We start from the raw sequence: 26,825 nt of genomic DNA, 5'->3' as shown, positions 1-26,825 counted from the left end.
AGCTTAGGAAAGAACAGGTATACTGGGAAGGTTTGGCCACTGATTTAACATCCTCCAACAAAAGTAGTGTTGATTCTCCCAAAACAAATGATATTCATCAAAATGTTTTCCCAGTCTAACGTAATTGTGGTCTGCAATACACGAAGAGAAGAAACTGGTTGAATAGCATTTGACCAAATTTATACTCCATCACAGTGACTGTTGATAGGATATTAGCTGGTGTCATTTCTGGTTCCTGATCTCTTTTTACAAGGGTGGAAGACAGAGCCCATTGCATAATAATGCTGAAAGATAGTATGTACCTTTAAAGACATTTCACTTTAGAGATTAAACTGATTAAAAAAATAAAAAAAAAATTAAGTGTTAAGAAACACTTAAATAATACAGGAACTTAATAATTAGAGAAGGTCAATGAAATCTACAGTTCCAAGTGACTTCATCTTGAAACTGGGATTTAAATACTGGCTATGTGTGTTACCCTGTTATTAGAAGATTTTGTCAGTATCTCATGGGGAATCTGTGGCAGTCCCTGGAACAGCATGCAGCCTGACAGTTTATTCATGGACTATCAGCTGTATCAATTAATTTAGTAATAATTATAACTCTTTAGGAGTAAATGGATGGATCAGATTCCATTTGTCTCACTTGAGTACCTGAACATAGTCAAATCACATCTTCCTCTGCAGGCCTTCAGAGACAGGTTCTTTCATTGAGTATATCACAGATTTGGTGGATGTTCAATACCTATAATGTAGACAGAAGTTAGGATCCTAAATTAGGTAGACTCGACCTTGCCTCTTCTTTCTAAATAGAAGTTATGACTGGGATGAGACAGTGTCTTAATTTCTGGGAAAGTAGTGTCACTACATGGAGAAATTTTATTTGCTCAGCTCTAAGACTTTTACATCCATGTATTTGGTGAAACCTACTTCTGGGCAGGGGAAGGACTGCCACCCAGAGGGACCCTGACACACCTGTGAGGTGGGCTGATGCCAACCTCATGAAGTTTAACCATGCCAAGTTCAAGGTCCTACACCTGGGTTGGAGCAATCCCAGTCACAGCTACAGGTTGGGCAGAGAAGAGATTCAGAGCGGCCTGGCAGAGAAGGACTTGGGGGTGCTGGTCGATGAGAAAATGAACATGAGCCGGCTTCAGTGTGCGCTTGCAGCCCAGAAAGCCAACCGTATCCTGGGCTGCATCAAAAGGAGTGTGACCAGCAGGTCAAAGGAGGTGATCCTGCCCCTTTATTCTGCTCTCGTGAGACCTCACCTGGAGTATTGTGTACAGTTCTGGTGTCCTCAACATAAAAAAGGACATGGATCTGTTGGAACAAGTCTGGAGGAGGGCCACGAGGATGATCAGGGGACTGGAGCACCTCTCGTATAAAGACAGGCTGAGTTCAGCCTGGAGAAGAGAAGGCTGCGTGGAGACCTCATAGCAGCCCTCCGGTATCTGAAGGGGGCCTAATAGGGATGCTGGGGATGGACTCTTCATTAGGGACTGTAGTGACAGGACAAGGGGTAATGGGTTCAAACTTAAACAGGGGAAGTTTAGATTGGATATAAGGAGGAAATTCTTTCCTGTTAGGGTGGTGAGGCACTGGAGTGGGCTGCCCAGGGAAGTTGTGAATGCTTCATCCCTGGCAGTGTTCAAGGCCAGGTTGGACGAAGATTTGAGTGAGATGGTTTAGTGTGAGATGTTCCTGCCCATGGCAGGGGGGTTGGAACTAGATGATCTTAATGTCCTTTCCAACCCTAACTGTTCTATGATTTTGTGATTCTATGAAGGAAGAGATTTCTTTGCAGTGGAGCAACATTTGCCACAGGAAGGAAGGCAGTTTCACCTAGGGCAATGCAGCCATGCAGGAGGCAGTTGTTTCTACCTGAGCTTTTCAGAAAGCAGGAGCATGAGCATGACTTAAAAAATAACTGAAACTGACAACCATTGGCAGCTCTCATAATAAATCTTCTGGCACTTCGTTTAGTTGCCCGCAATACTAAGCTGTCTTTACTCTGGAATTTTACTTTTTGTCAGGATTTTCTTTGTATAGTGAGATAAATAACGGGAAGATTTGATGACTCCTGGTTTTTCTTCATATTTTCCCAGATGTGCACAAGCTTTATATATTCATTCTTCTCTTCAGCCTGTCAATAGAAGGACATTTTGAATGGGCATTGATCCTTTCTTTCCTTGGCTGCAGTAACAGAGCAGCAGGAATAAAAGAGGTTGATTCTGCTTTGGTTGTTTTTAACTGTTGAAAAAGGAGGCAGTTCTCATTAATGTGAGTTACTTTTCCACCTAACTGGAACAGGTCAACTGCCTGCATCTTCACTGTGAATGGAGTTCTAAATAGTATGTCACTGGGCTAGAGATAAACCACAGGGTAAACCATTACCACAGTCACAATGCTATGCAGCTCAAAGCAGGAACTAGCAGGTGCAGCATTAATTGCGTAAAACTATGTTCTTGATATAGCAGAGAAGCAGCACACACAATATTAGCAGATTATCCTATCATGAATTAAAAATATTCTGTCTAGAGAGGTCGCCTATACCACTAAGAAATATGCAGATATTTGGTGTTATGTAAATGTTATTTTTTATATTGTTTCATTAATAATAGGAGTCAGCTTTGAAAAAGACACTGTAGTTACCCTCAAATAACTGTATTAAAAGCTACTGTCTAACAAAGGTTAGAAAGTCAGTACACATGCATCATTTAAAACACTAATACAATTACAGGAAAAAAGCTCTACTGTTGATTTTTTAATATCTTATGTAAGATAGCATACGGTATGAAATTAAATTGAACACTGTTAGCCTTCCTCTCCAAATCTAATCCACATTAAATTGGTCAAAAACAATTATAAGCACCTCTTTTTTGACAGGTCATGATTGAATAGATGATTGGGTTTTGCATAATTTGAGGAGGTCATTTGCTAACAAGACACAGCATTTAAAATACCTAGACTAAAGCAGCTAACCTAAAATTGTCAGTTCTAGTTTATTGGTTTTTTTGTTGTTGTTTTTTGGTGTTTTTTTTTTTTTTTACTAGGCACTGTAGAAGAGTCTGGCTCAGGCAATTTAATTTGCCTTTCATAGTCTATCACAACGCTCATGATTACTTCTTACAACAAAATATTCAGTGCAACAAATTAGTAGATTTAGCTACATTGGTTGGGCTGCATTCCAATTCCTGCCTTAGTGATGCTGGCTGCCTTCAGCTCTGCCATCACAATAATTATTGCTGCGTTTTCTAGACCTCATGAAACCAGCAAGGTGATCGCCCTCTTGGAACTCTTGGAACAGCTGGGGATATGAGGTATGGAAAAGTGAAAAGAAATTGCTGCAACTTTGTGCTATCATGCCAGCAAGTGCCACTTGAATTATGGCAGCTATTGGCAGGGGTAGGGCTCTGCTGGAGGAGAGCTTGCAGCAGTTCTGGATTATAGCTTTTGCTGCTTCCAGTAATTCCTGTGGGCATGAGGGATTAAAGAAATCAAATTGGAAGGTGGTGAAAATAAAGATCTGAAGGCAGATATAGAAGGGGAGATGAGGAGTTGTGACAATGAAGCAATTTTTGTTTTACTTATGTGATTAGCTCTTTTAGGAAGCAAAATCTTCTGCAAATGCCATCATGTAAGCTATGCAGGTGTGTTAAGCAGCCCTCTCTAGCCTTCATCACATAATTAAGGTACCGAGTGGTGTAAGCAAACTTATGTCATTCTTCTTCCACTACAGAGAAGTATACTACTGTATATTAGTATTTTACCATGAGTTACAAAGTAGAAAAAAAAAAAAGAAAAATCTTATTTAAAATATTTAACAATACTGTCATCATCAGAATACCTGCTGAGAGAGTGCTACTGTGCTTGAGTACATATTTTGGATAAATAAATGGGTTTAATCCAAGACACTCAACACTAACATTTACACAAAATAAACACATAAAAATCTGAGTTTAGCATCAAATTAGTTGATGCAAATTATCTCTGTGTAAATTAGAGAAACATTATTGACTGCAGTAAACATTTATGCAAATAAGCATGGCTATTGTATCCCTCTGTTTCCTTTCCTGATTCACCCTTTTGTTTAAACACTTTAGTTTTGATACAACTACCTTTTATTTTTTGGACAATCTGTTCACACAGAACTGGAATATTTTGACACCATTAGCATCACTGGGATACAGTGGCACCTGTTAGCACTGTGGAATATGGTAGTCATTCATGATGTTTGTTTAGTCTTTCGTCAGAGCTTTGCATCTATCCTTTTCCTCGTCCCTCACATTTTTAACTTTCTAACGTTAACAGACTAAGAATAGAGCTTTGTGATTAACTCTCCCTTAAGTCAGAAGTTTATTATAGTACTGGATTTTTCACTGTTTGTTACCTTGTATGTTGATAGAGTTTGGCTACAAATAGATAATATTTCAGAAACAATGTACTTAAGAAGATAGCTATATGCATACATGAATTGGCATACTGAAAAGAGGTCAACATACAGTATTAGTACGTTAGTCATTATAGATTATCTTTTTATCCATGATATTTGTCATCAGAGAAAAGGAATGGCCAGTCTGCCTTCTGATTTTATTATAGCTTTAATGCTGGAAGAGTGTCTGGGGTTCAGCAGTAGCAGTCATTTTTCTGCTTCTCAGTAGCTGGTGCCATGGTGTGGTTTTGACTTTCAGCCTGGGAACAGCTCTGATAACACCAATGTTTTTAATCGTTGCTAAGTCATGTTTACTCTGACCAAGAACTTTCTGAGTCTCATGCTCTGCCAGGGAGGAGGGGAAGCCAGGAGGAAGCAGAGACAGGACACCTGACCCAAACTAACCAAAGAGGTATTCCATACCACAGCACGTCATGCCCACTATATAAACCTGGAAGGGTTAGATCACTGCTTGGGTTGGGTTGGGTATCCATCGGAGGGTGGTGAGCGGTTGTATTATCTTCTGTTGTTATTGCCCTTATCATTATTATTATCGGTGGTAGCAGCAGTGGTTTGTGTTATACCTTGGTCACTGGACTGTTCTTATCTCAACCCGTGGGAATTACATTCTTTCGATTCTCCTCCCCATCCCTCCAGGAGTGGGGGGAGGAAGGGGGAGGAGTTAGCGAGCGGCTACATGGTTTCTGGGTTGCCAGCTGGGCTTAAATCATGACGAAGAGGCAAAAGAATGAGATGGTAACCAGTACTCCTTACTTATATTGCAGAGGCTGTGCTTTCCAGGGGCAGGTGATGAGTTTTGTATTTCTTTGAAACAGAAAGCTTAGGATCCCACTTAGTTAACATATTGTTTCATAAATCCAGACAAAAATCTTCAAGTTTTTCTTTACCTGTTTAATGGGACCTTTTTGAAGGCAGTGTCTGACTGACTCACTCTAGCTGTTCACGGGGCTTGGAATGGAGACTTGTACCCCAGTTGCCCAACGACCTAGGGCTTTCCTGTAATGAGTATGACAGTGTTTCGTATGCTGCCTTTTTTTTTCTTATAATCATGTTCAAAAGCAGCTTGAATACAAATGGTGAAATATTGAAAACTGCTGCAATTGTGTGGCATTAACTGAAGATTCTAAACATTTTTTCTTGTAAGAGTTCTAACCAACTAGTTGAATCAACAGTCTTGAAGTAGCCTGTGAGAAGACTTCATTTTCTTTCCCAAAAGGCAAAAAAAAAGAAAAAAAGCTTCACCTTTAGGATAGAAATTTCTGTTTGTGGATCTGGGCTGCAGATAACAGTTGGGTTTCCCAAATGATCTGAGAGCCTGTCCGTGGGACTCTGGTGCAGAGAACAGGTGACGGGTCTGACTCTTAGGGTAGCCATGTTGCAGAGAAACACATTGCCTTCAGCGCTACTTGGAGTTCCCCAAGGACTAACGGCTTTCTATGCAGGTAATAGGCAAAGTGTAGCAGCTAGAAGCTTTTCTATGGCTGATGTCAATTATCTCTTTTCCATAAAGTGATCTGCACAGTTTAAATGTCAATTTTCAGGTTATGCTAAGGCATGGAAATGCAGTAGGTACTTCAAATAGTCTGTGTGAGAATAATGACTATTTCAGCAGGAGCATCTTAACAGAGAGATTTCTGTAAGGTCAGTCAAAGTCAGCCTGCTGCTTATCTGTATTTACTTGTGGAATGAGTGACAAAGCAGAGGGCCCTCTTTGCCTTACAGTTCTGATGTGGATTAGTTGTCATTCTCTCTTGTTTTGTGGACTGCTCTTTTATGTCTGAATACAAGTAAAGCCACCAGAGTAACTCTATATTGGCTATTTTCGCTTGATATAGTCCTCTGCCCAAATGACAAATGCCCAGTTCTTATTATCACAAGACTGTCCTGATGAGGTAGTGAGTGATCCCTTCCAATACCACTCAAAAATTACTTTACTTTTACTTACTTACTGTAAGTGAGTTTCTTAGAGGTATGCTTTTCCTGCTGAGAATTAGAAACTAATTTTTTGTTGTTGTTAGGAGGTAATTTTTTTTCAGGCCATATTTTGTTTTGGCTGAAGAAACATACACAGAAGATAGTTTCACTACCTCAAGACACCAGAGTTACATCCTCTTGTCAAATATGTAACAGTATTATTGTATCTTTGTTGAGTTTACAGATGTAATATACTGTAATCACTGTGTATAAACTAGTCGTATCTGTATGAATGAAAGAAAGACCTGTTTTATTGTCAAATATTTCCATAAAGACAGAAAGAATTTGAAAATATTAGATAAGGCTAATCTTGCTGAATGCTTTCTGAATGCTTGATTTTGCCTTCAGGCTTTACTGCAGGCAAATTCAGATTGTGCAATTATGAAATATTATCGAATCTTAATTCAAAAATATTTTTACATTCCAAGCTGGCTCAAGGCTTCTCAGTATTGTCAGTAAAATGGTGTGGGAGTCAGCGCTTCAGTGTTCTTGCCAGAAGGATGTAAGAAGAGAGGGAGAGAGGGGAATAGGAGTAGGGCAGAGAGGTGGAAGGGAGCTCCTGAGCGGTCTTGATCTTTCCGTTGTCAATGGCCAAATGGGAGAAGATGAGATTGAGCAAGCTGGCAGTGTTTAAACTTACTCGCATCAGTGGTCACTAGCCCACTATCATGATCCCTCCATTGGCCACAGTCACAGCTAGCCTGTCTCTACAGACCTTTGGCATAAGCAAAAACCCCAAGATCATGCTCATAACCTACATGACTTTGTACTAGGTAGTCATACAAAGCCAGCAATGCTAAACACCAGGTTCCCTGTATGTTTAAGTCATTTACTTAATCCTTGATCATGTCTTGAGCTTGCACCAGCAAACTGGCACAGCTTTTGTAGCAGAGTCCTGTAGCTGGGGCAAGCACTATGTTGCTACACTGCTTCCAGGTCTGAGCTGGCATGCAAAGAGATGTCAGCCGTGTTTGCCCTGCACTCTCAGAAACACTGTGGGAATAGGCAACCCTCAGATTTCTGCCCCTGTGATACAGGCCTACACTCTGTAAATCTGCCCTTCTAAAAGTAAAAATCATATCTAAGCAGGTATATTAAGCTTTTCTTACATATTCAATCTTCTGTGAGTAATGCTTTGTTAGTATTTTTTAGTACCTCTAAGTTATTGTTACTTAAGTTCATCCTGTAGGTGAAATACTAAACGCATTATATTCAGACTCATGGGTAGAACTATTCTATGATTCTATGATTTTTCAAATTTTCTTTTGGACATGCAAAAGGATGTGGTTCTAATACATATTTAAGTCTTGTTACTGTTGGACAGCCAGAAACAAGAACCTCTGCCATCTTTAAGCATACACACATGCACGCACACACACAAAAATTGCTGTAACATGATGTTAAGATTTGTGATCTAAATTGTAGCACGAACTTAAGGCCCTAACCCATTTAAGCCAGTCATTAGGATCAAATGTGCAGCTGTGCGTAAAACTTGACTCTGAAGGCAAATGAAGAAGCTGAAATACTCTTCTGGTTTTAAGAGTATTGAAATCTACTATACCTCACAAATTCTGAATTTTTGTTGTTATTAGCAAAGGTAAATTTGGTCTGGTGCAGTAAAAGGAACTATAGGCATCTAAGGCACAATTATCTCTGCATCTATGTGTAGCTGTGTAAAATATTGCAATGAATTCAAGTATTTGACCAGGTTTCACTATTCTACATGTCTTAGGTGCAACACTTTTTTATTAGGTTTTTTATTGTAATTCTAGCAATATGGTTCCTATAAGGTTATTCTAAAAGTAATTTTAGGAAGCAGTATTAAAAATACTAAGTCATTATATTAAGAACTTCCCCCCTTTTTTTCTGTCATTCTCCTTTTTCACAAATATTGGTGTTTCATAATTTGTGTGAATAAAGTACTTGGCAAGAATAAAACTTCTTGATCAAGCATTTTGTCAGCTATTTCCTCTTTTTTATAGCTTGCTCATACAGGAGGTGATTCTTGCAGGGAAGTACATGGAAGACAGGGGTTGATTTTGTTATTGTTCGGGTCACGAGATGGGTTTCTATATATGTACGGTAGAGTCTAAATGTTTGTAAATCATGAGTGTAATGTCCTGAAGATATATTCAGTGCACACTAAAACATTTTTATTTACCAACTCTCAGCTTCACCAGCTCAGCTTTGCCTAGAATCTTTCTTATTTTCATGTCATGAATAATGATAACTGAAGTATTATTTAGATAACAGTTTTACTCCTCCTTGCTACGTAACAGAAAACCTACTGTAGAAAGCTTGTATTTACTGTTTTCATATTATTACTGTGTTCAGAGAGAAAAGGCAGCAGCTGAGACTTAGAATATGCTCTCTACCTGTGGAGAGCCCTGTTGTCCTCTGTAGGTCACAGCAGAAATCCACTTGTACACAATGTGATGCAGGGATGTGGTGCTATACAGGATTTTTAAAAACTGTGATTACCTTCTTATCAAGTGTGTTGAAAGCCTAGTTCTGCTCTCAGCAGAATCAGATGGATTAAGGACAGGGGCTTAGTATTATATATGTTATTCCTCTAAGGAACCAGTGGACAAGTGGAAACTAATTCCTTCTTGACTTTAACTAGAATTACTTGTGCTTGTGATGATTTTTATTAGATGTGCTGAGAACACTGTGGTAGCCACAGCTCCTCACAGAACCTGATTCTGTCTTGCCTGTCTTCTCACAAAAAAAAAAAAAAAAAAAAAATTCAAAAATCAAATTGTTTTTTCTTCCCCCACTGACTTTTGGTAAAGGAATTGACCCACATGCACACGCACAGTTGCAGATGCATAGGTGTATTTTGTATGGATTTGACTTCCAAAACATTTTACTGCTGGGTAGCTGGAGAATTCGTTGAGTAACTAGGCCTTCTACCTCAGGATATTATCTGAACTTTGATGAAAAAATAAATGAACCTTACTAAGGAATGGTACAGATATACACATTCTGCTTCAAAATTATGGAAGTGCTTGGGGAGGGTTAGCTGGGGATGTGGTATGTGATTCAGGTGTGCTTTAAATTTAGAATTCTTTCATAAACCACAGGCCCAAAATACCTGCATTTCTTGGGCTTTTTGTAACTTTCTGTGCCATAAAACCAAAAACTGAAAGTCATTAAAAAACTATGCATCTAACTTAAAAGCACAAGAAAATTAGTAGAAGCTCTGGGCATCTGATGCAACACAATTGAGCTGAGGGGACTTAATGAGTTACTGATTAGAGCTTAATTTCTGTAGCTCATTGTTAGCCTGCACCACTCATAATATGGTTATGGTTGCTTAATTCTCCTTAACTGTGATTTAAGCTAATACACTCTTCTTCTTTTGGAGTGAACTGAGAGAGCCTGTAACCAACACTCAACTGGTGAGTTCATCATTTGAGTGACACTGCCCCAGCCCTCAGTGTACTGCCTGCCTCCGTGCTGCATGTTCTGTCCAAGGGCCCTGGCTGGCATACCCACTTGTGTGCCTGTGTGCACTTCAATTTCTGTCAATACCAAATTTTGATTCTGTATCACTGTGAAGTAGTCGTGGTTGAGTTTCTTCTCAAGGAGCTTTCTGAGGACAGGCGCTTTGTCATTTTCCATTTTAGAGTTTGTGTTATAAATCACCTTTTGACTGGTTTCTCTTTTGTGGTTCCTGTCTGAAATTTTAGTCCGATCACATACGTTAAGAGTCATGTCAAAATGGTTTTCTTTATCCTCTGGAAATTCAATCCTTAGATCCCTCAAGGTTAGTAACACTGTTAACCTAGTAACAACCAGCCTCTGACAAGAATCTGGAAGTAGTTTGAGCTATTTCAACTTGACAATATATAGGCTGTTTTTATTTTGTATTTATTTTTAAAACAGCAGAAGTCTGGAAAAAATAACACATTAGAAAAAAATTGTTCACTGTAATTGCAGTTAAGTGTCTCTATAATTTTATTAATGATTACTTCAGATAATCTGCGTATGACATTCTCTGTATTTGGAAGCTTAAGAAGACAATGGGGTGGATGTTTATTTTCTGACATTAGAAACTGACTCTCCATAACCCTACATTTTTGGTTCAATGCATTATTAAAATGGAGTTGAATTCAACCACATTTTTCTTTTGTTACAACTGTGTACTTTTTCATCCAAAGCATCAATTTTTCCTCTTTCCTGTTCTCATTTTAAACTCATTTCCAAAAGAAGAAGAAAATGGACAATTCTTTATCTCTTTCTAGACTTTAAAGATTAATATTTCATTGACAGTCCTTTCCTTTCTCTCTGGAATGTCCTTGAAATATCATTAAACATTTAAAGCTGATGGATATGATTTGGGGAAAAAACTACAGTTTTTTGACCAGGAATTTTAAGTTTTAGATGTAAATGAAAAAAAAAAAATCTTTCTAAATCAGGTCTGTATTTTCTCTTGCTATGTAAGGAAATCCCTTATGATTCTGGCATTTGTGGAAGAGGAGGAAGCTACTGGTTTTAATAGATTTTGCCAGTACTTTGTCCTATTTTTCACTTTTCCCCCTTTAGAAACACAGACCAAATGAGAATTTATATTTATTAGTAACTGCATGTATTTTTCTCTTGTGCAATGGATTGTTTTTTTGTGGGTTGTTTTTTTTTTTCTCTCAACCTTCATCTCTTCAGGAAGTGAGAATAAAGATTTAGTTCTGTCCTATATTTTCCATTTTGATAAATCTGTGATGCACATTGCTGCAGTAGTTTGATCTCTAAGGAACAGCAGCTGCATTTTCACAGCATTTTATCTCTGCATAGCCTGCAAGAATGCTTCCATCTCACATATCCAGCACTCCACACACACAGATGATTCCTTGGAGTAATGGAAGAAAGTCTAATACCAAGTCTGCCTATGGCAAATGTGAGGTAGATACACAGGGACAGAGATAGTGCAGGCTTGTCTCTTTGTTCTGCACAGCCAATATTTACCCACTGCCTTGTGTGCTGTGTTTTCCAGTAGATCTCCTGCCAGAATTTTCAACATAGCCACAAAATCTAAGGGAGTGGTTGCCTGGTCCTAAGGAAATTGCCAGTTATCAAAAAAAAAAAGTACATTGGTGTGTGAGAAGCGGAGGTTCGCACAGAATAGCCATTTATTCAGTACAGCCCCATAAACAAGTTTAAACAAATGTTGTAGCAGGAATATTAAATTTTCTATTTTTTTTTATAATTAACTACTGTGCCCCAATTTTCCAGTTAGCATATTTACCTTTATATTTTCCTACTAGCTAAATGATTTGCATCATCCAAGGTATTTTTTTTGCTCACTGAATCACTACTGTAGCTCTACTAGAAGAAGCCTGTACAGTCTAGACTTTTTGCTACTGCTTTGCTTTTCTCATTTACTCTTTGTTCAGCTATGAAAATAAGATATCTTAATGATAAGATTAACTTAATGATAAAGTTAAAGCACAGGCAATCTGAGATTTTATGTAGTTCCTAATACAGCTTGGCCTTCCTTTTCTTTCTTCATCCCATTGTCTCCATTAGAATATTATGTCTTGGGATTCTGGGAACTCTTCTATGATGCCGGTTTGCTAGGGATGGTTGTAAGATAACACATATCAGTTCATTAAGATCTTGGAAGATGTAGGACTAGAATCTTTTTCAGGTAGTAAATATGTAGAATAAAATACTAGGCAAAATACCAAGACTGTCTATAAACTGGATGCATTTTGTGAAAGGAATCTGTTGTATAGAGGAATTCAGTGTTTGACATGAAAACCTGAACTTTCAAGTTCAAAATGATATGGCTGACAAACTTCCCCAGAATTATTTTGACAGTCCCTATCTTAAAGTTCAACTTCTGCCTGTAAGTACTATATAATTAACACTCTGCATTTGCAATACTGGTGTAAGTGTAGGCTGTCTTTTTAACGGCAAATTTTTCACTTAATTTCAAAACAAAAGTGTTGGTGTGGCAGTGGACTGCAGCATGAAAACTGAAAAACTTTCCCATAGCTACATCATGCAAGAGCAGTAGTTAATTATTAGTGTAGTACTTGATCTCAAAAGGTATTATGTTTACGGTGAATGGAGTGTGTGGTGGATACACCCAATTCAATTAATCCATTGCACAATATAAACTGAGTGAATAGTCACCTGTCATTTAATGAAACTTTATGAAGAAACATCCTGCTTTTTCTTTATTTTCTGTATGTGGTGGTGGTGGTGTTATTATTTATTTATTATTACTATAATTTTGTTTATTTTTAGTTTCTTTGTATTATTCACATTTGCATGGAAATTGCCTATTCACTGTCCCTGTTAGTGAATTTTTTGGAATGTTGTCAAAGAAATTCCTTACCCTTTCTGTATGAATTCATTTCACCATCGTATTGCCTTCTAATATTCACATCAGTATTATTTTCGGCAAAACATGCCATTCTGTCTATGGTCTGGGGTGCAGTGCTGTGACATAATGTCCAAACACCAGTTAAGGGACACCTACTATCTGAATTCTGAAATAATTTCCACTGATACTGTCCAAAATGCAGTTTTTTTAGTTGGAATGCTTGGAATAGCATTGTTTGAAAAGAGTCATCAACAGCCGAAAATTGTCCCTTAATTTTCTTATTAAAACTAATCGTTTAGAGTCTTGGGTAACTGATGTTTGTGACAGTGAGAGAAGGTAAACTAGAGTCATTATCAGTAGAACCAGGTCAAAAAGTCGCATGCATTTGATTACATGTAAAATTTCACTGGCAGGATAGTTGGGGATAGATGGAAGAGAAAAAATGAAAAATTAGGGAAAAAAATGAAAGTAAAGAGTTAGGACTTGGCTGAAAGATGGTGTTTGTGAATGGAAGCAAAGCTGAGAAGATGTCATAAGCCCGCTATTTATTTTCAGCACCGGTACTCCAGAACATTGGTATATTTGCTGGTGTATATAATAAAGTTGTGTTTCTCTTCCTGGAAACATAGTGTCCTAGTGAGGAGTTTAGTGTCTTGGTAGAACTGCCCACAGGAATATTTTAACTAACAAAATACAACTCAGTAAACTGACAGTGAGAAATGCAGCTTTCATTAAAACAAGAAGGTAAAACATTACAAAAACATTGTAAACTCATTTCATTTTACTTCTGACTAAAGTATTTTTTCACTCAGGGCAATTATCTTGGGCATGGAAGGGGAAACTCACAAACAGATGTTTCTGGTCTGTTCTAATCTATTTATGCTTTTGCTTTTTAACCATAGGTTTCTGTGCTCGAGAGGCAGATATTTGACTTCCTTGGTTATCAGTGGGCACCCATCCTGGCAAATTTTATACACATTATTATAGTCATACTTGGCTTATTTGGAACCATCCAGTATAGACCTCGTTACATAACAGGAGTGAGTATTTAATTTTATTTACTTATTTTGATGTGCATGTTTAAAAAATAATAATCTTATAGGTGGAATAGAAATCTTGTCTTGGTTTAACTTTTTCTATAATTTACATTTACTTATTATGCTTTTGAGACACCTTCAATAATTAACTGGTAGAAATCTACAAAAGTTGAGAGTCAATATGCTCATAAACTACATGCCCATATGAACTTTCAAGAAGTGCAGTCAGTTTAAAGAATTACAGCATCCTCAGATTACAGGAATTTAAAGCTAGAATAAATGCTAGCCATAACTTTCCTAGATACACTGGACCTCAACAACAGATTCATCATTATAGTTACTCATTATTGTTACTAACTGTAGTGCTGGAGTGCCTGTCCCTCCTAGAAATTAGTCCAGTGTGAAACTGAAATATGATAATATGGTAAGAAATGCAGGTTTGGTGGTTACAGACCAAGGGCTCCAGAATAAAAGTAAGGATTTTGACCTTTATATTTTTAATCTATTTCTTTTAGTTATTCAGCTACCCCTTATACAATGACTCAATATGTTGTACTCTGTGATGCAATACAGTATTAATGAAATCCTCCTTTCATACTCTCGGTTTTTTTTCATATTTGTAGGTATAAGACAGAATAACAAATCTGAAAACCAGCATTTGAACACCTTTTGTTAGAAATAGATTTGCATAACAATATTTCTATCAAAATTGACTGCTAATTCAGGTAAACTTTTTCAGAGACAGATAGCAGTCAGAAAGATTTGCTCGTATCTTTTTGATACATCCATATTCTCATGCCAAATGAAAATAACTCCACTCAATCTGTACTCACTTTTGCAGTCTGTTTCCTATTGCACTCTTTCTTCATATACCAGTAGTCATTCAGGAGATAGAAATGTTTTACTTGTACCCCTGTGCTACCATCCATGTTTCAGTAGTGTGACAGTAATAGTAATGTATTATTATTAGTATGTTTCTGTGATTTCCTGTATGCAGAAAACATGTCTCTACTGGTAGAATGTCTTTTTGACTGCTACTGCTAAACCCAGGACATGCCTGCGCACAATCTAATATATTCCAAAGCTTATACTATCAACACTGAAAAATATATTGTAAGTCTGAAATATTTATAGTGTTTCCTTTAAATCACAACTCTAGGAGATATGTGAATGTGAACTGAAGTTTTTTTTCTTCTGTTCCTGATTCTTTGACCAGTACAAAAGGCTTGAAGATTAAAACCCAAAATTGAAAGGCCAGTTTAAAAGAGTTAAAAGTTCCATTCTAAGACTATTCAAAGTCATAAAAATGAGCATGAGCATAAAATGCTTAGGTGAGCTAAAGAAAAAAAAACCCTAGATTTAAATAGTCTTTTCAACAGGAATACAGAAAATTACCTGCTACAATAATGAATGCATTCTGAATGGGGAGCAATACCAGCCTTAGAAATAGGTACTGTTCACCTACTGTTAGTAGGATGGTATGGTTTGTGACACACCATCCTATTAATTTTCACATTTCTTCTTAGAGCTCCCTCTCCCCCTCACTGTGTAGCCCATTTGATGTGAGTTTACCTTCTTGCATCCTCTTATTGAATTGAACCAATCTAAGATCAAATTGTTTGTCTTACTAAGCTTTTATAATAGATACCCAAATCTGCTATCTATCACTTACATAAGGAAAATATGATGTAACTTTCATCCTTCATTTAGTTGCATCAACAGAGGAATGCTATGGTTTTTTTTCATTTCTACCACTGCTCTCTTTGGAGAGTATCTGAAGTCAGGATGAGGGAAATGGTACTGGTCACTGGAGGGAGAGATGAGGGATCTGCATCCTTTCTTTCAGTTCTTCTGGGCTCAGATTAGGCACCTTGTTATAGCTAGGCAAAACTCAGTAGTGTTATCTGACATCAGGAATAAATTTGTGAGTTCAAAGGCAAGCATCACAACAGCTTGTAAGCCTGCAAGGGTGTAGCTATGAGGTGTTCAGGTGAGTGAATATAAATACTCAGACTTCAGTAGGTTTTGCAAGAGTCAATCTATCTTGAGTGGACTCTGTAGGACACTTAATCCACAGTCACGTTAGTATATCGACTATAGCTTGCTTCAACAAGACTACAATAAATTTCCTTTTTACTGTGTATGCTTCATAAAGGATATAAAAAAATGTTATTCAGAGGTTGTGAATCATAGGTTAAAGAGAACAGGGAGGTTTTAAGGTGAGATTTCAAGAAATGATTCAGTGGCTTAGGCAGAAGAGGAAATAAGTTTTAGACAGGTGGAACACCACAAGTGAAAGTACATCCTTGAACTCACAAGAGTCACAGGGAAGTTTGGGAGTGAGGTCAAAAGGTGACTGTGTGGCTTCAGGCCTTGGAAAATAGTTCAGATTGCATGGGATTCAGGAGTTGTCAAAGACAAAGAGAGCAGGAAACTGAAGTTTAATATCATCAAGGGGGTTGATCTTAGTATAGGTTTGACAAGAACACATTCATTTTTACTTGTAAATCTAAACCATTAATAAATGAGCAACTGATGCAGGAGGTGAAACCTGTTCTGAGGGTGAGAATGAGTGTCTCTTCAAAGATACCTTTTCAAAAGATAATAATGAAGCAATTTTTTTTGTGAAAACAGTAATGATAAAAGGACTGCCTAGCAAAACTGTGCTAAAACAGAGAATAACAATTTCAGTAGAAACAAACATTAGCCAGTGTAATGCCTTAGATGTAAATGTGTTTTTAGCGGTATTATCATAGGATCCATCAATGCAAATGTCTGAGAGGTAATACCAGTGCAAATTAAGAAGGGCTCCTGAAAGAAGCAATGCTTTCCACCTGGGTAGGGCTTCGACTGAAGGTTCCGTTTCTCCCCATTCCGTCTACAGAGGGATGCTGGCTGTGCTGATATGCTCAGCACATGTTCCTCACTCTACTATGGATTATTAGTTGCCTGACTAATCTCATAACCTTCTACAATAGAGTAACTGCATCAGTAGACCAGGGAGGAGCTATAGATATAATCTGTCTAGACTTCAGTAAGGCTTTTAATATGGTCCCCCATAATATTCTGCTCCCTAACGTGGAGAATTTGGTTTGATGGAAAGACTGTTAGATGGATAAGGAAGTGGCTGGATGGTTGCATCCAGAGAAATACATTCAGTGGCTCAGTGTTCAAACGGAAACCAGTAACGAGTAGCATTCCTAAGGGGAGCATACTGGGAGCAGTAGTATTTAATATGCTCCTCAGTGACATAGTGGGATTGCTTGCACCCTCAGCAGGTTTACAGGTGACACCAAGCTGTGTGATGCACTTGATTCACTAGCTCTGAAGTGAAGGCTCTAGGGGAACTGTATTAGAGCTTTTCAATGTATAAAGGGAACTTAAAAGAAAAAAGGAGAAATTTTTTTTTTACCAATGCCTGTAGTTACAGGACAAGGCACAACAAGTTTAAACTGAAAGAATGTAAGTTTGAACATAAGGAAGAAAATTTTTACAATGAGGATGGTGAGACAGTGGAACAGGTTGCCCAGAGAAGTTGTGGATGCTCCATCCTTAGAAGTGCTCAAGATCAAGTTGGATAGCATTTTGAGAAAACTTCTCTAGTGGAAGATATCTCTGCCTATGTCAGGGAGGTTGAAGCACATGATCTTTAAAGGTCCCTTCCAACCAGACCTTTCTGTGATGCTATAAGTAAGAAAATGCTGCTGAATAAATGAATGTTTTCTGGTTCCTGAATGATGGAAAACCTTGGCAATCTCATTTTTCTGATGCCTTAGCATTTCTAGAAAGCATTCTCAGAATATATAGGAAAGACAAAAAGTCCCATTTCTAATGAACGTCATTCTCTCCTCCAAAAAGGAATCCAACTAGCGGGTGAAGCTCACTGGTTCTCCAGTGCTACAAAGGTAGTACTGTAAAATTAAGTACTTTGTTTCTTCACTGCCATTGGTAGAAGTAAAGGAGTATCTGGTGAGAAAGAGAAAAGCTTTGAAGTGTATTATGAAATATTACAATTTGAGGAAAGTCATGTCTGGGAGGTAGTTTCTAAGGTAATTTCCACTGCTTGCTTGTACCTTCTAGACCTGTTATATTTACTTCTTTTACAGCTAGTTCCAACAAAGAAAATTTTGGTACAATTCTGTAGTTTTACTGAGCAGTGTTATAGACAAACCAAGAGTGATAAGAAAGTGAAAAAGCATTTGTACTGAAGAACATTCTCCCATCTTGAGTATAATGTGAAGATCCAGTATCTATAAGAAATAAAACTTTTAATCCAGAAGAAATTGGCTTGTTTCAAACCTGTGACAGTAAGAAATTGTACAAAAAGTTTTTCCATAATTTGTTGCCCCGTTCAAGCAAAATTATGCAACAACGTTACTAACATTTTCCCAGGGGGTTATTTATTCTGTTCTAGTATTTCCCCCTCTTAAACATAATCGTAACACGCCCTAAAAATAGTGAACATAATTGAACCATAGAATTATAAAGTCCTTTAGGTTGGAAAAGACCTTTAAGACCATAAGATCTAACCATTAATCTATCACTGCCTCATCCACCACCAAACCATGTTCCTAAGTGCCACGTCTACACATCTTTTTAAATACCTCCAGGAATGGTGACTTTACCACTTTTCTGGGTAGCTTGTTCCAATGCTTGACAATCAGCAGATATCTGATGCATTGAAGTCCCAATGAAAAGAAGAGCTTGTGAGACTTCCCCCAGCTGCTTATATTTCATCTGCCTCGTCATCCTGGCTGAGTGGTTCTGTAATAGATTCATGTTAAGTGATTGTTGGCCTTCCTTCTGTTTCTTAGCCATAAGCACTCAAACTTATTGTCACCATTATTAAGCTTTAGACAATCAAGACACTCCCTAACATACAGGGCTATTCCACTGCCTGTGCTTCCTTGCCTATCCCTTCTGAAGGCAGCACTTCAGTTGTATGAGTCATCCCAGCATGTTTTCGTGATGGCAACTATGTCGTAGTTTTCCAGCAGCACAATAGCTTCCGGTTTCTCCAGCAACAATGCACACAGCCCATGATGTTGTGGATGCACTTCAGTTGGGAGATTGATCCTGCCAACTTTTAGAGGGGAGAAGCCCTAATACCTATGTGACCATTCTCAGGCACTTCCAGGATTTCTAACACATCAATAACTCTGTGCTGCCACATTGATCTCCATCATCCACTGTGACGGCAGACCAGTGGACCTCACTAGCACACCATTCCTCAAACACTGGCATGCTGCACCCAGGCTTATCTCTAGTGAGCCTGATTTTAGCCCTTTTCCCCTTACAATCAAAAAACAAGAGTTTAAAACTCTTTCAGTGAGACCTGCTAACTCCTGTGCAAAGATCCTTTTCCGTCTTTCACATTGATGCACCCCATCTGTTGCCAGCAGGCCTGCTAACATGTAAACTGACCCATGATCAGAAATCCCTAAATTCTGCCAGTGACACCAGGCTCAGAGGCAGGTATCGATAGTGACTCATACAGAACACAGTATACTAGCAGGAGACAAGGATCTAACAGAAAGCAAATTTGCATCCTTTAAGAGCAAAAAAAAATCTTGTACAGGATAATACCAGGTCACATTAAGTCTGGGAGAAAAGGATAGATTATTACTGCTGCCTTACTTAACATATAATTGCTTATATATATTAAAAAACTGAAAGAGGCAATTACCTTATGTCTGAGCTTCTTGCAGCATCATCAGTCTGTCAAACCATTAGGCTCCAGAGAGTATAACTGAGTTAATCTATGTCTCTTTTAAGACTAGACATTGTCAATTGCTTCAACACCCCTAGTGTGATCTGCTTAATGCCTTATATGACAAGTAGCCCTGAGTCTGCCAGATCTGTTTTGGAGTATTTAAGTTTTATATTACGATTTAGTATCTTCCATGGTTTTTAAATGTTTGAAGTAGTACGTGAAAGTGTGCAAAAGTTCATCAGTCATGTGTACATACCAGGATATTATCAAACATTAGCCATGCCATAGAAAACTATAAGTCAAAAAGCATCAGGGAATCTGCAGTTCTAGAACCATGCTTTTCTGAACTTTTAAACAGGCTCCATATAGTTAACGATTTGGCCAGATTTTTTTTTTTTTTTTGTGAGAAAACATTTCAGGAGACTGTTTTGTTAGCTCTTGTAAGAGAACCAGTTTTTGGTTCTTTCTCCTGATGAAACAGTTTTTTATAGTACAGCGAGGATTCTTGTGCCTAACATTTTTAAATAATTGAGTTCTTCTGAGATTAATTTACCTTATTGACCTAATCCAATTTATTTTCCAGATACTTGTTTTATTTAAGATAAGGAAGTGTGTGTGCTCAAGCTCAATACATGAATTATTAAAAAACATATTGTACTTCTGCTTTCTTTATAGCTGTTGGGGAAACTATATGTATATAAACCCACTGAATAAAGAGGAGGGTGAAATGAAATTGAATAGTCGTATATTCTTGTCAGCCTGCAAAGCACAAAGTTCTTGAAATCTGTGAAGTCAGACTCCTACCTGAGACTGCTGTCTGTAAAAGCGTTTGTCAGGAAGTACTTTTGTCTACGTTCTGACACAGGTCATTCAGTTCTTCACCTTAATTGTACTTATGTAACGATTTATGGTGTTGCAACTAAAATGCAGAAGTCTACAGAAGGAGGCATATAGCCACAGAAACTCCTTCTGTGCTCCTCACCACTTTTCAAAGCAAATGATAATTTGGGGTCATAGACAATAATCTTCTATATAATCATTTTGAGCTAATGCCCAGTAATGCTGTTAAGTGCAATTAAAGACCTGGAGCATTTTAGTAGCAGCTTTGTCTGTTGGCTGTCACAGGAGACTGAATCAGGATACTGATTCTGTTTCAAAATGTGCCATTGGCAAGATGTTTTTCTTGTTCAAGTTTGCTCAAGCACACATAATGATATTCCTCAGTTTGTTCCTTGATTCAGTAGTTTGCAATGGATAATAATGAATGTGAGTTTTTATACTGTAGTTTGTATTCAGTTCTGTATTTTAATGTATTCAGTTACTGAATACAATATTACTAATTCTTAATATAGATTTCTAATAATTTTACCTGTAAATTAAGCAACAAATAATTATATAAATAAATAGATATCTACTTATCTTTCAAAGAAGTCTAGCCTCTTAAGCTCATTAAATTTCTGGTACAAATGTGCTTGAAAAAAAAACCAATTTGTTTTCTGCAAATTAATACTGGCAACAGGATTTGTATTTTTTTAGGATACTCTGTCACTATATTTACTAAAATCTTTGCTGAACGTGAACCAGAAAGCAAGCTGAACAAGTCTGAAATAAATACACTTAAAATTGGAAATGGTACTTGCAGGAAACATTCGCATTATCCATGCTGTTCTCAGTGTAAAATTTCTAGGATTTACTGGTTTCAATCAGGTTGGAAATACCATGATTCAGGTTGATTTGTGTTGTAGTACTTGTAGGCCAGACCAAAATCAGGAAGTGTGTAACCACAAAGGCTGTATTTCCATGTTAGTAGAAAAATCTGTGCCAGTAAGAACTTCGCTAATGTCTAAAAAATCAGAGGTAGTCCAAAAGTATATAGACCCTCTGGAAAATTTAAAACAGAACAAAAAAAGTCTCAATGACAAACAATAAAAGAGAATGTTGACAGAGTATTAATTTCTCCAAATAGCAGAATTCCAGAAATCAGGCACTGTATAGTGAGTGTGTGCCTTAAACAGGGAGGATAGAGTAACTATTTTATTTGAGAGTTCCATGTGTATAAAGGAGTTCTCACACTTGGGAAAGAGGTATGCATTCAGTAGTTTCAAGCCACAGTAATATAAGCACACTAACATTACATTTTCAGTCAGAAAGATTGAAAATATTTGGAAAAACTATACTATACAAGATCAAGAATGTGATAGCATTCCAAAAAGTGATCATTATGGAAAGCTCTGTCTACACCTAAATCTATTTCATCTGTTTCTTAATGCTTATTCATTTTATTCTTGGGCAGATGATTTAGAAATAGTCATGTAGAAAGCCTGCCTTCAGTTGAAAGTAAATCAGATGAGTTTGTTAAAAAATAATTCTTGAGTTGTCAAAAACTAGTGACTACAATATTACTGGTCACTGTGTCTCAGGAAGTTTCTTGGTGAAAAATGGGGAATAAAATATTGGTTGTAGCTTAGGATTCCCAGAGATAGATACCCACATTAAAAAGGAGACAAAGCAAAGGAAAAGTAGTACACTCATATTGCTACTTAGTAGAGATGGTTAACTAAAATAAAGAGCTCTGTGAGAGTTTCTGTCTGATTAAGTAAATTAAAGAAGAAAATTGGTAAAATTAGAACGCAGTATAGGATTGTATAGATGTGAAAAAAAACTTTGAAGAGTAAAGTGCATGACCAAGCGTATGAGGAGAAACGAAGTACAGAATAAAAATGGAAAATTTAAAAGAGCACAATTAAACCTTCAAACTGAGTATTGCAGAACCATTTTGGGGACACTCCAGTAAAGCTTCAAATCATAGCATTAATTAAGACTATTACAGTGCTGGAGAATCCACCTAGCCCCTGAATTAACCCCAAGTTTCATTCATGGTTTCATTTTCATTATGCCAGTTAAATCAATGCTAAATGAAGCACTGGTATTTTATGGTATAGTAATTACTGCACAGGGGCACTTTCATGAAATGTTTTCCGTGCCATGAACAGAAAAGTGTATTCTCCTTAGCACATTCCATGATAAGTATATCACTAACATTCTTTTCAATGCAGAATTCATACTAAATTGTTTAGTTGAGGGATGGTTGCTATTTGTTGAAGCTCACCTTCCTAAAGTCATCCTTTGTCCTGGTCACTTTCTCAGTAATCATCTTTCAGATCTCATCAGTGTTTTCAGAAATATCTCAATGTTCATAAATACCTGGAGCAAGAACATGTTAGTACAACTTTTTGTCCTAAAAATTCTTATAAAAGATTACTGATAATAATTTGGATGTCACAGAAGAGTAGAGTTTGGGATTCTGTCTATAGTCTGCCCTTTCAGTACTGGATGCTACCTCCATAAGAATGACCTTTGTAAACTTTGTGAATTGCTATTTTATTGGAGAGTTTTGCTCACTTATGGCAGATGCTGTGAAAATCAGTAGTGATGTAAGTAAAAGAGTGCCCTTGGGACTTTAAACAGCATTTGCTGAAAGGGATTTCAGTTCACAGGGAGGTATACTGCTTAAAAGTGCTTTTGCTGCTGTTGTGTTAAAAGATTAGATTTTTGTATGTTGTGGATTTAAATGTGCTTTCATTTATATTTAAAAGGACAGGCGCAGCAATTTACTTTTGAAACCAAACCTAGAACACTTTATGGTAGGGATGGGAATGTGAAGTAAGAAGTTAGTGAATAGCTGTCTGGTCAGTGTCACAGAGGTAGGTAGTTCAACTAATCCAAATTATGAGTAACACATTCCACACATACAGAATTTGAACAACAACAAAAAAAACCTTAAATATTCCAATGGTCAAAAAGTCTTTTGTTCTATATTTTTATCGGTTAGTTTATTGATTATTAAATACCAGTTTAAAACAGAATTCATGCTCTTTTTAGCTGATAATCATTCCAGAAAGCTAGTCTAGGCTTCAGTTTTACTGGCCTTTTGATTTTGAGTTCTCCTCTTGGAAATATTTTTATAACTAGCAAGAGATCTCAACAGATTTCAAAGTCTACAGCCCCAGAGATTCAACTGAGCCTTGGGCAAGTATGTTGGAGAATTGCTTCCTATATAATATTATGCATAGTGCATATATCTTGACTGTAGATGAAATTAGCTAGTCTACAGTAAATTTCTCTGGCATTTTCTGTTTTGGGGGGCCCTTGACTTAAAAATTTTCATACTATTTAGCATAAAGACCACACAAAGTTGGTTTGGTTTGTTGGTTTTTTTTCCGTAGAAATTGTCTGAGTTTGAAAGTTTGACTACTTTCATCTGCTCTCTTCGTTTGGAAATATTTAGATGTGATTCATTAAAGTACAAAAGGATTAATCTAAAGGAAATTACGAAAATAAAATTTCTTGTGTATTCAGAAAACCTGACTGAACTTCTTAACAGAAAGTATTAAATACTCTTTCAAGATTAAAGAGTACCCAAACAGTCTGCCAGCATTAGGAAAGCACAATGGAAAAAAAACCTAAACCCGTTGATCAGAGAACTAGACAAGACATAAAAAAGAAATTATCCCAGTTAAGAGATGCTAAGTTTTTGATTCCTCTAAGTTTTTTATAACATCACTTTTTCCAAATTCCTCTACCATGAGAAAACAGAGTTCTAAAGAGAAAAAGTGTACCAGCCCTCTGGAGTTTCATTGAATATAACTGAGAAGCTGATAAACTATGAGAAGCTTTTTAAAAAGTAGACTTTTTGAAAACGCAGTAAACTCTTCTCACTCATTTGAACATGAAATCTATTAGGTTCTTAGAACCACGGAATCCTGAAAATTAATTTGGGATGTTTTCAGAAAATATGTTGAAAGACACCCTGGATAAGGCTCCAAGACAGAGTTTACTTCAACAGCGGTTCTGCTTGAAGGTTTGTTTTCATTTATATTGAGATGGATTTTCATTAATTTTCAGAGTGTTTTTTACATTTTCCATTATAACAAATCCTTTTAAAGATGCTTAGTTAATACTAGTTTTTAAAATCATAGCAGCCTTCCAATATCTGAAGGGGGCCTAGAAAGACAACAGAGAAGGACTCTTCATTAGCGACTGCAGTGACAGGACAAGGGGGCATGGGTTTAAACTTAAATAGGGGAAGCTCAGGTTAGATATAAGGAAGAAGTTCTTTACTGTAAGGGTGGTGAGGCACTGGAATGGGCTGCCCAAAGAAGTTGTGAATGCTCCATCCCTGGCAGTGTTCAAGGCCAGGTTGGGTGGAGTCTTGAGTGACATGGCCTAGTGAGTGGTGTTGCTACCGTGGTAGTGGGGTTGGAATTAGATGATCTTAAGGTCTTTTCCAATCCTAACTATTGTATGAGTCTATGATTCTATTAGAGGATGAAAGATTATATTTGAATCATATAATGAAGTCCAGTGTTGATTTCCAGAACCTGTTCATTGCATGAAGCTGTCTGATATTTTCAATTTAAATCCTTAATTATTTGTTTCATAGCAGGTTTAACTGGTGTAGAATTCAGCTACATTCATCCTTTCCTAATGCTTTTATCCCCTTTCAGTGAATTGTATTCACGTTTAAAAAGTAGCGATTCAAAATGTCTCTCCCTCATCCATTCCACAGAAAAAGGTGGTTTTCCAGGGAGTCTCCACTGAGGAGTATGGTTCCAAGTAGAGCTGTTAATATGTAGAAAATGCAGTATTTTCTTTTCATTCAAACTAGATGATTGCTCACTGACAGAATTCCTCTACATTTCATTTTCTCTTTCTCTAGAACAGATCCTCTGGTTTGCCTGGCAAGTGGGTTTTATTCTACAGGGTGTTTTGTAACTCTTTTTTTTTTTTTTTTTTGAGAACTAGCAACCTGTACTCTTAAATTAATGTCTAATTGGCACTTTGTACTTGATACTATAAAAAGCATAGAGAATGAAGGATTTAGCTGACGATGTCTTTAACAGATACTCAAAGGAGGAGATTAGGGAGAAAATCCCTGGGTTTTGCAACCCCTACCTAAACTGCAGTTGAAGGCATTAAAATTCTCTCAAACATCCGATAGCTCTGGTCAGCTAGAGATAATTAAAAATGAAGCAAGGATGAGGTAATGTTTCTGCTACTCTGACATGACCTCAGTGATGACTTCAGTGCAAAATATTTCTCTTTATCTAGCGTAATTAGATTTTCTTGTATTTCCCACAGTTGCTCCTATAACTGTTACTATGGATTTCCATATTGTTGATCTAGTATTTTTTCTAGCTGGCAAATATTAATTACTGCTGACATTCGCTTGCCTGAATGGTTGTATCTTCATCTTGTATGTTTTATCTTGTTATGTGTTCATAATATGCATTCATGGAGTAGCTGTCTGTCTCAAAGCTTTTAATGTCCTTGTTATTTTTTCATACTATTGAAGTAAGGAAGTACTCCTAACACTGCTTTACAAAGTGGGAATTGAAACACTAAAAGACTAAAACAGTTTCCCAGTACCAAAGGCTTCAGCAGATCAACATGTAAATCCGTTTTTCTCAAGTTACAAGCCAGTTCTTTATGCACTGCCCCCTTCAAACAGAGATGTCCCAAACTCTGTAAAGTTCAGGAACAAAGACTGTCATCATAGCTACTTAACAGTGTGGAATACTTGTGTAAGAAACAAGAATAATTAAATGGTCTTTGGACAGTATCTCTGTTATGGTTTAACCCTAGCCAGCAACTAAGTACCACACAACCTTTTGCTCACTACTTCCTGGTGGGATGTGGGAAAGAATTGAAAAGGTAAAAATGAGAAACTTTGTGGGTTGAGATAAAGACTGTTTAATAGGTAAAGCAAAACGCACACATATGGGTTTGCAAGCAAAATAAGAAATTCATTCATCGCTGCCCAGTAGCAGACAGGCGTTCAGCCATCCCCAGGAAAGCAGGACTCCATCACGTGTAATGTTTACTTGGGAGGACAAAGGACAGCACCCCCAGTGACACTCCTTCTTACTTCTTCTTACAGCTTTATGCACTGAGCATGATACCATATGGTATGGAATATCCCTGTGGTCAGTTGGGGTCAGCTGTCCTGGCTGTGTCCCCTCCCACCTTCTTGTGCACCTCCAGCCTACTCGCTGGCAGGACAGTGTGAGAAGCGGAAAAGGCCTTGTAAGCACTGTGTAAGCCTGTGTAAGCACTGCTCAGTCGTAATGAAAGCATTCCTATGTTATCAACAGTGTTTCCAGCACAAATCCAAAACACAGCCCAATACCAGCTACTATGAAGAAAATTAACTCTACACCAGCCAAAGCCAGCAGACTCTTTGACCAAGGGCAAAGTCTGCTGATACCTCAAGCTGTCTTTTTTGTCAGGCTTAGTGGCTGTTACAGTGGCAGCT

The 26,825-nt window shown here is 37.4% G+C and overlaps 1 protein-coding gene across 4 annotated transcripts in view; it reads left to right on the top strand.

Moving 5' to 3' along the window:
- NKAIN2 (sodium/potassium transporting ATPase interacting 2) overlaps window positions 1-26,825 on the top strand; it is a 551,406-nt gene that overhangs the window by 232,782 nt on the left and 291,799 nt on the right. For 3 of the 4 annotated variants that reach the window (XR_009729245.1, XR_009729244.1, XM_061378426.1), the window contains exon 2: window positions 13,663-13,800. The exons of the other annotated variant lie outside the window; for it this stretch is intronic. Coding sequence is in view for 1 of the 3 variants with exons in the window: in XM_061378426.1 (XP_061234410.1) it covers window positions 13,663-13,800 (138 nt within the window). In the remaining 2 variants the exon portion in view is untranslated. The remainder of the gene's footprint in view (window positions 1-13,662; window positions 13,801-26,825) is intronic. 4 annotated transcript variants of the gene reach the window in all.

The sequence above is a fragment of the Neopsephotus bourkii genome, unplaced genomic scaffold (genome assembly GCF_033783945.1).
Source record: "Neopsephotus bourkii isolate Nb327-2 ecotype Australia unplaced genomic scaffold, CSIRO-AGI_Nbou_v1 NB_1765, whole genome shotgun sequence".
NCBI lineage: Eukaryota > Metazoa > Chordata > Aves > Psittaciformes > Psittacidae > Neopsephotus > Neopsephotus bourkii.
This window is presented reverse-complemented; position numbering and strand designations above follow the sequence as displayed.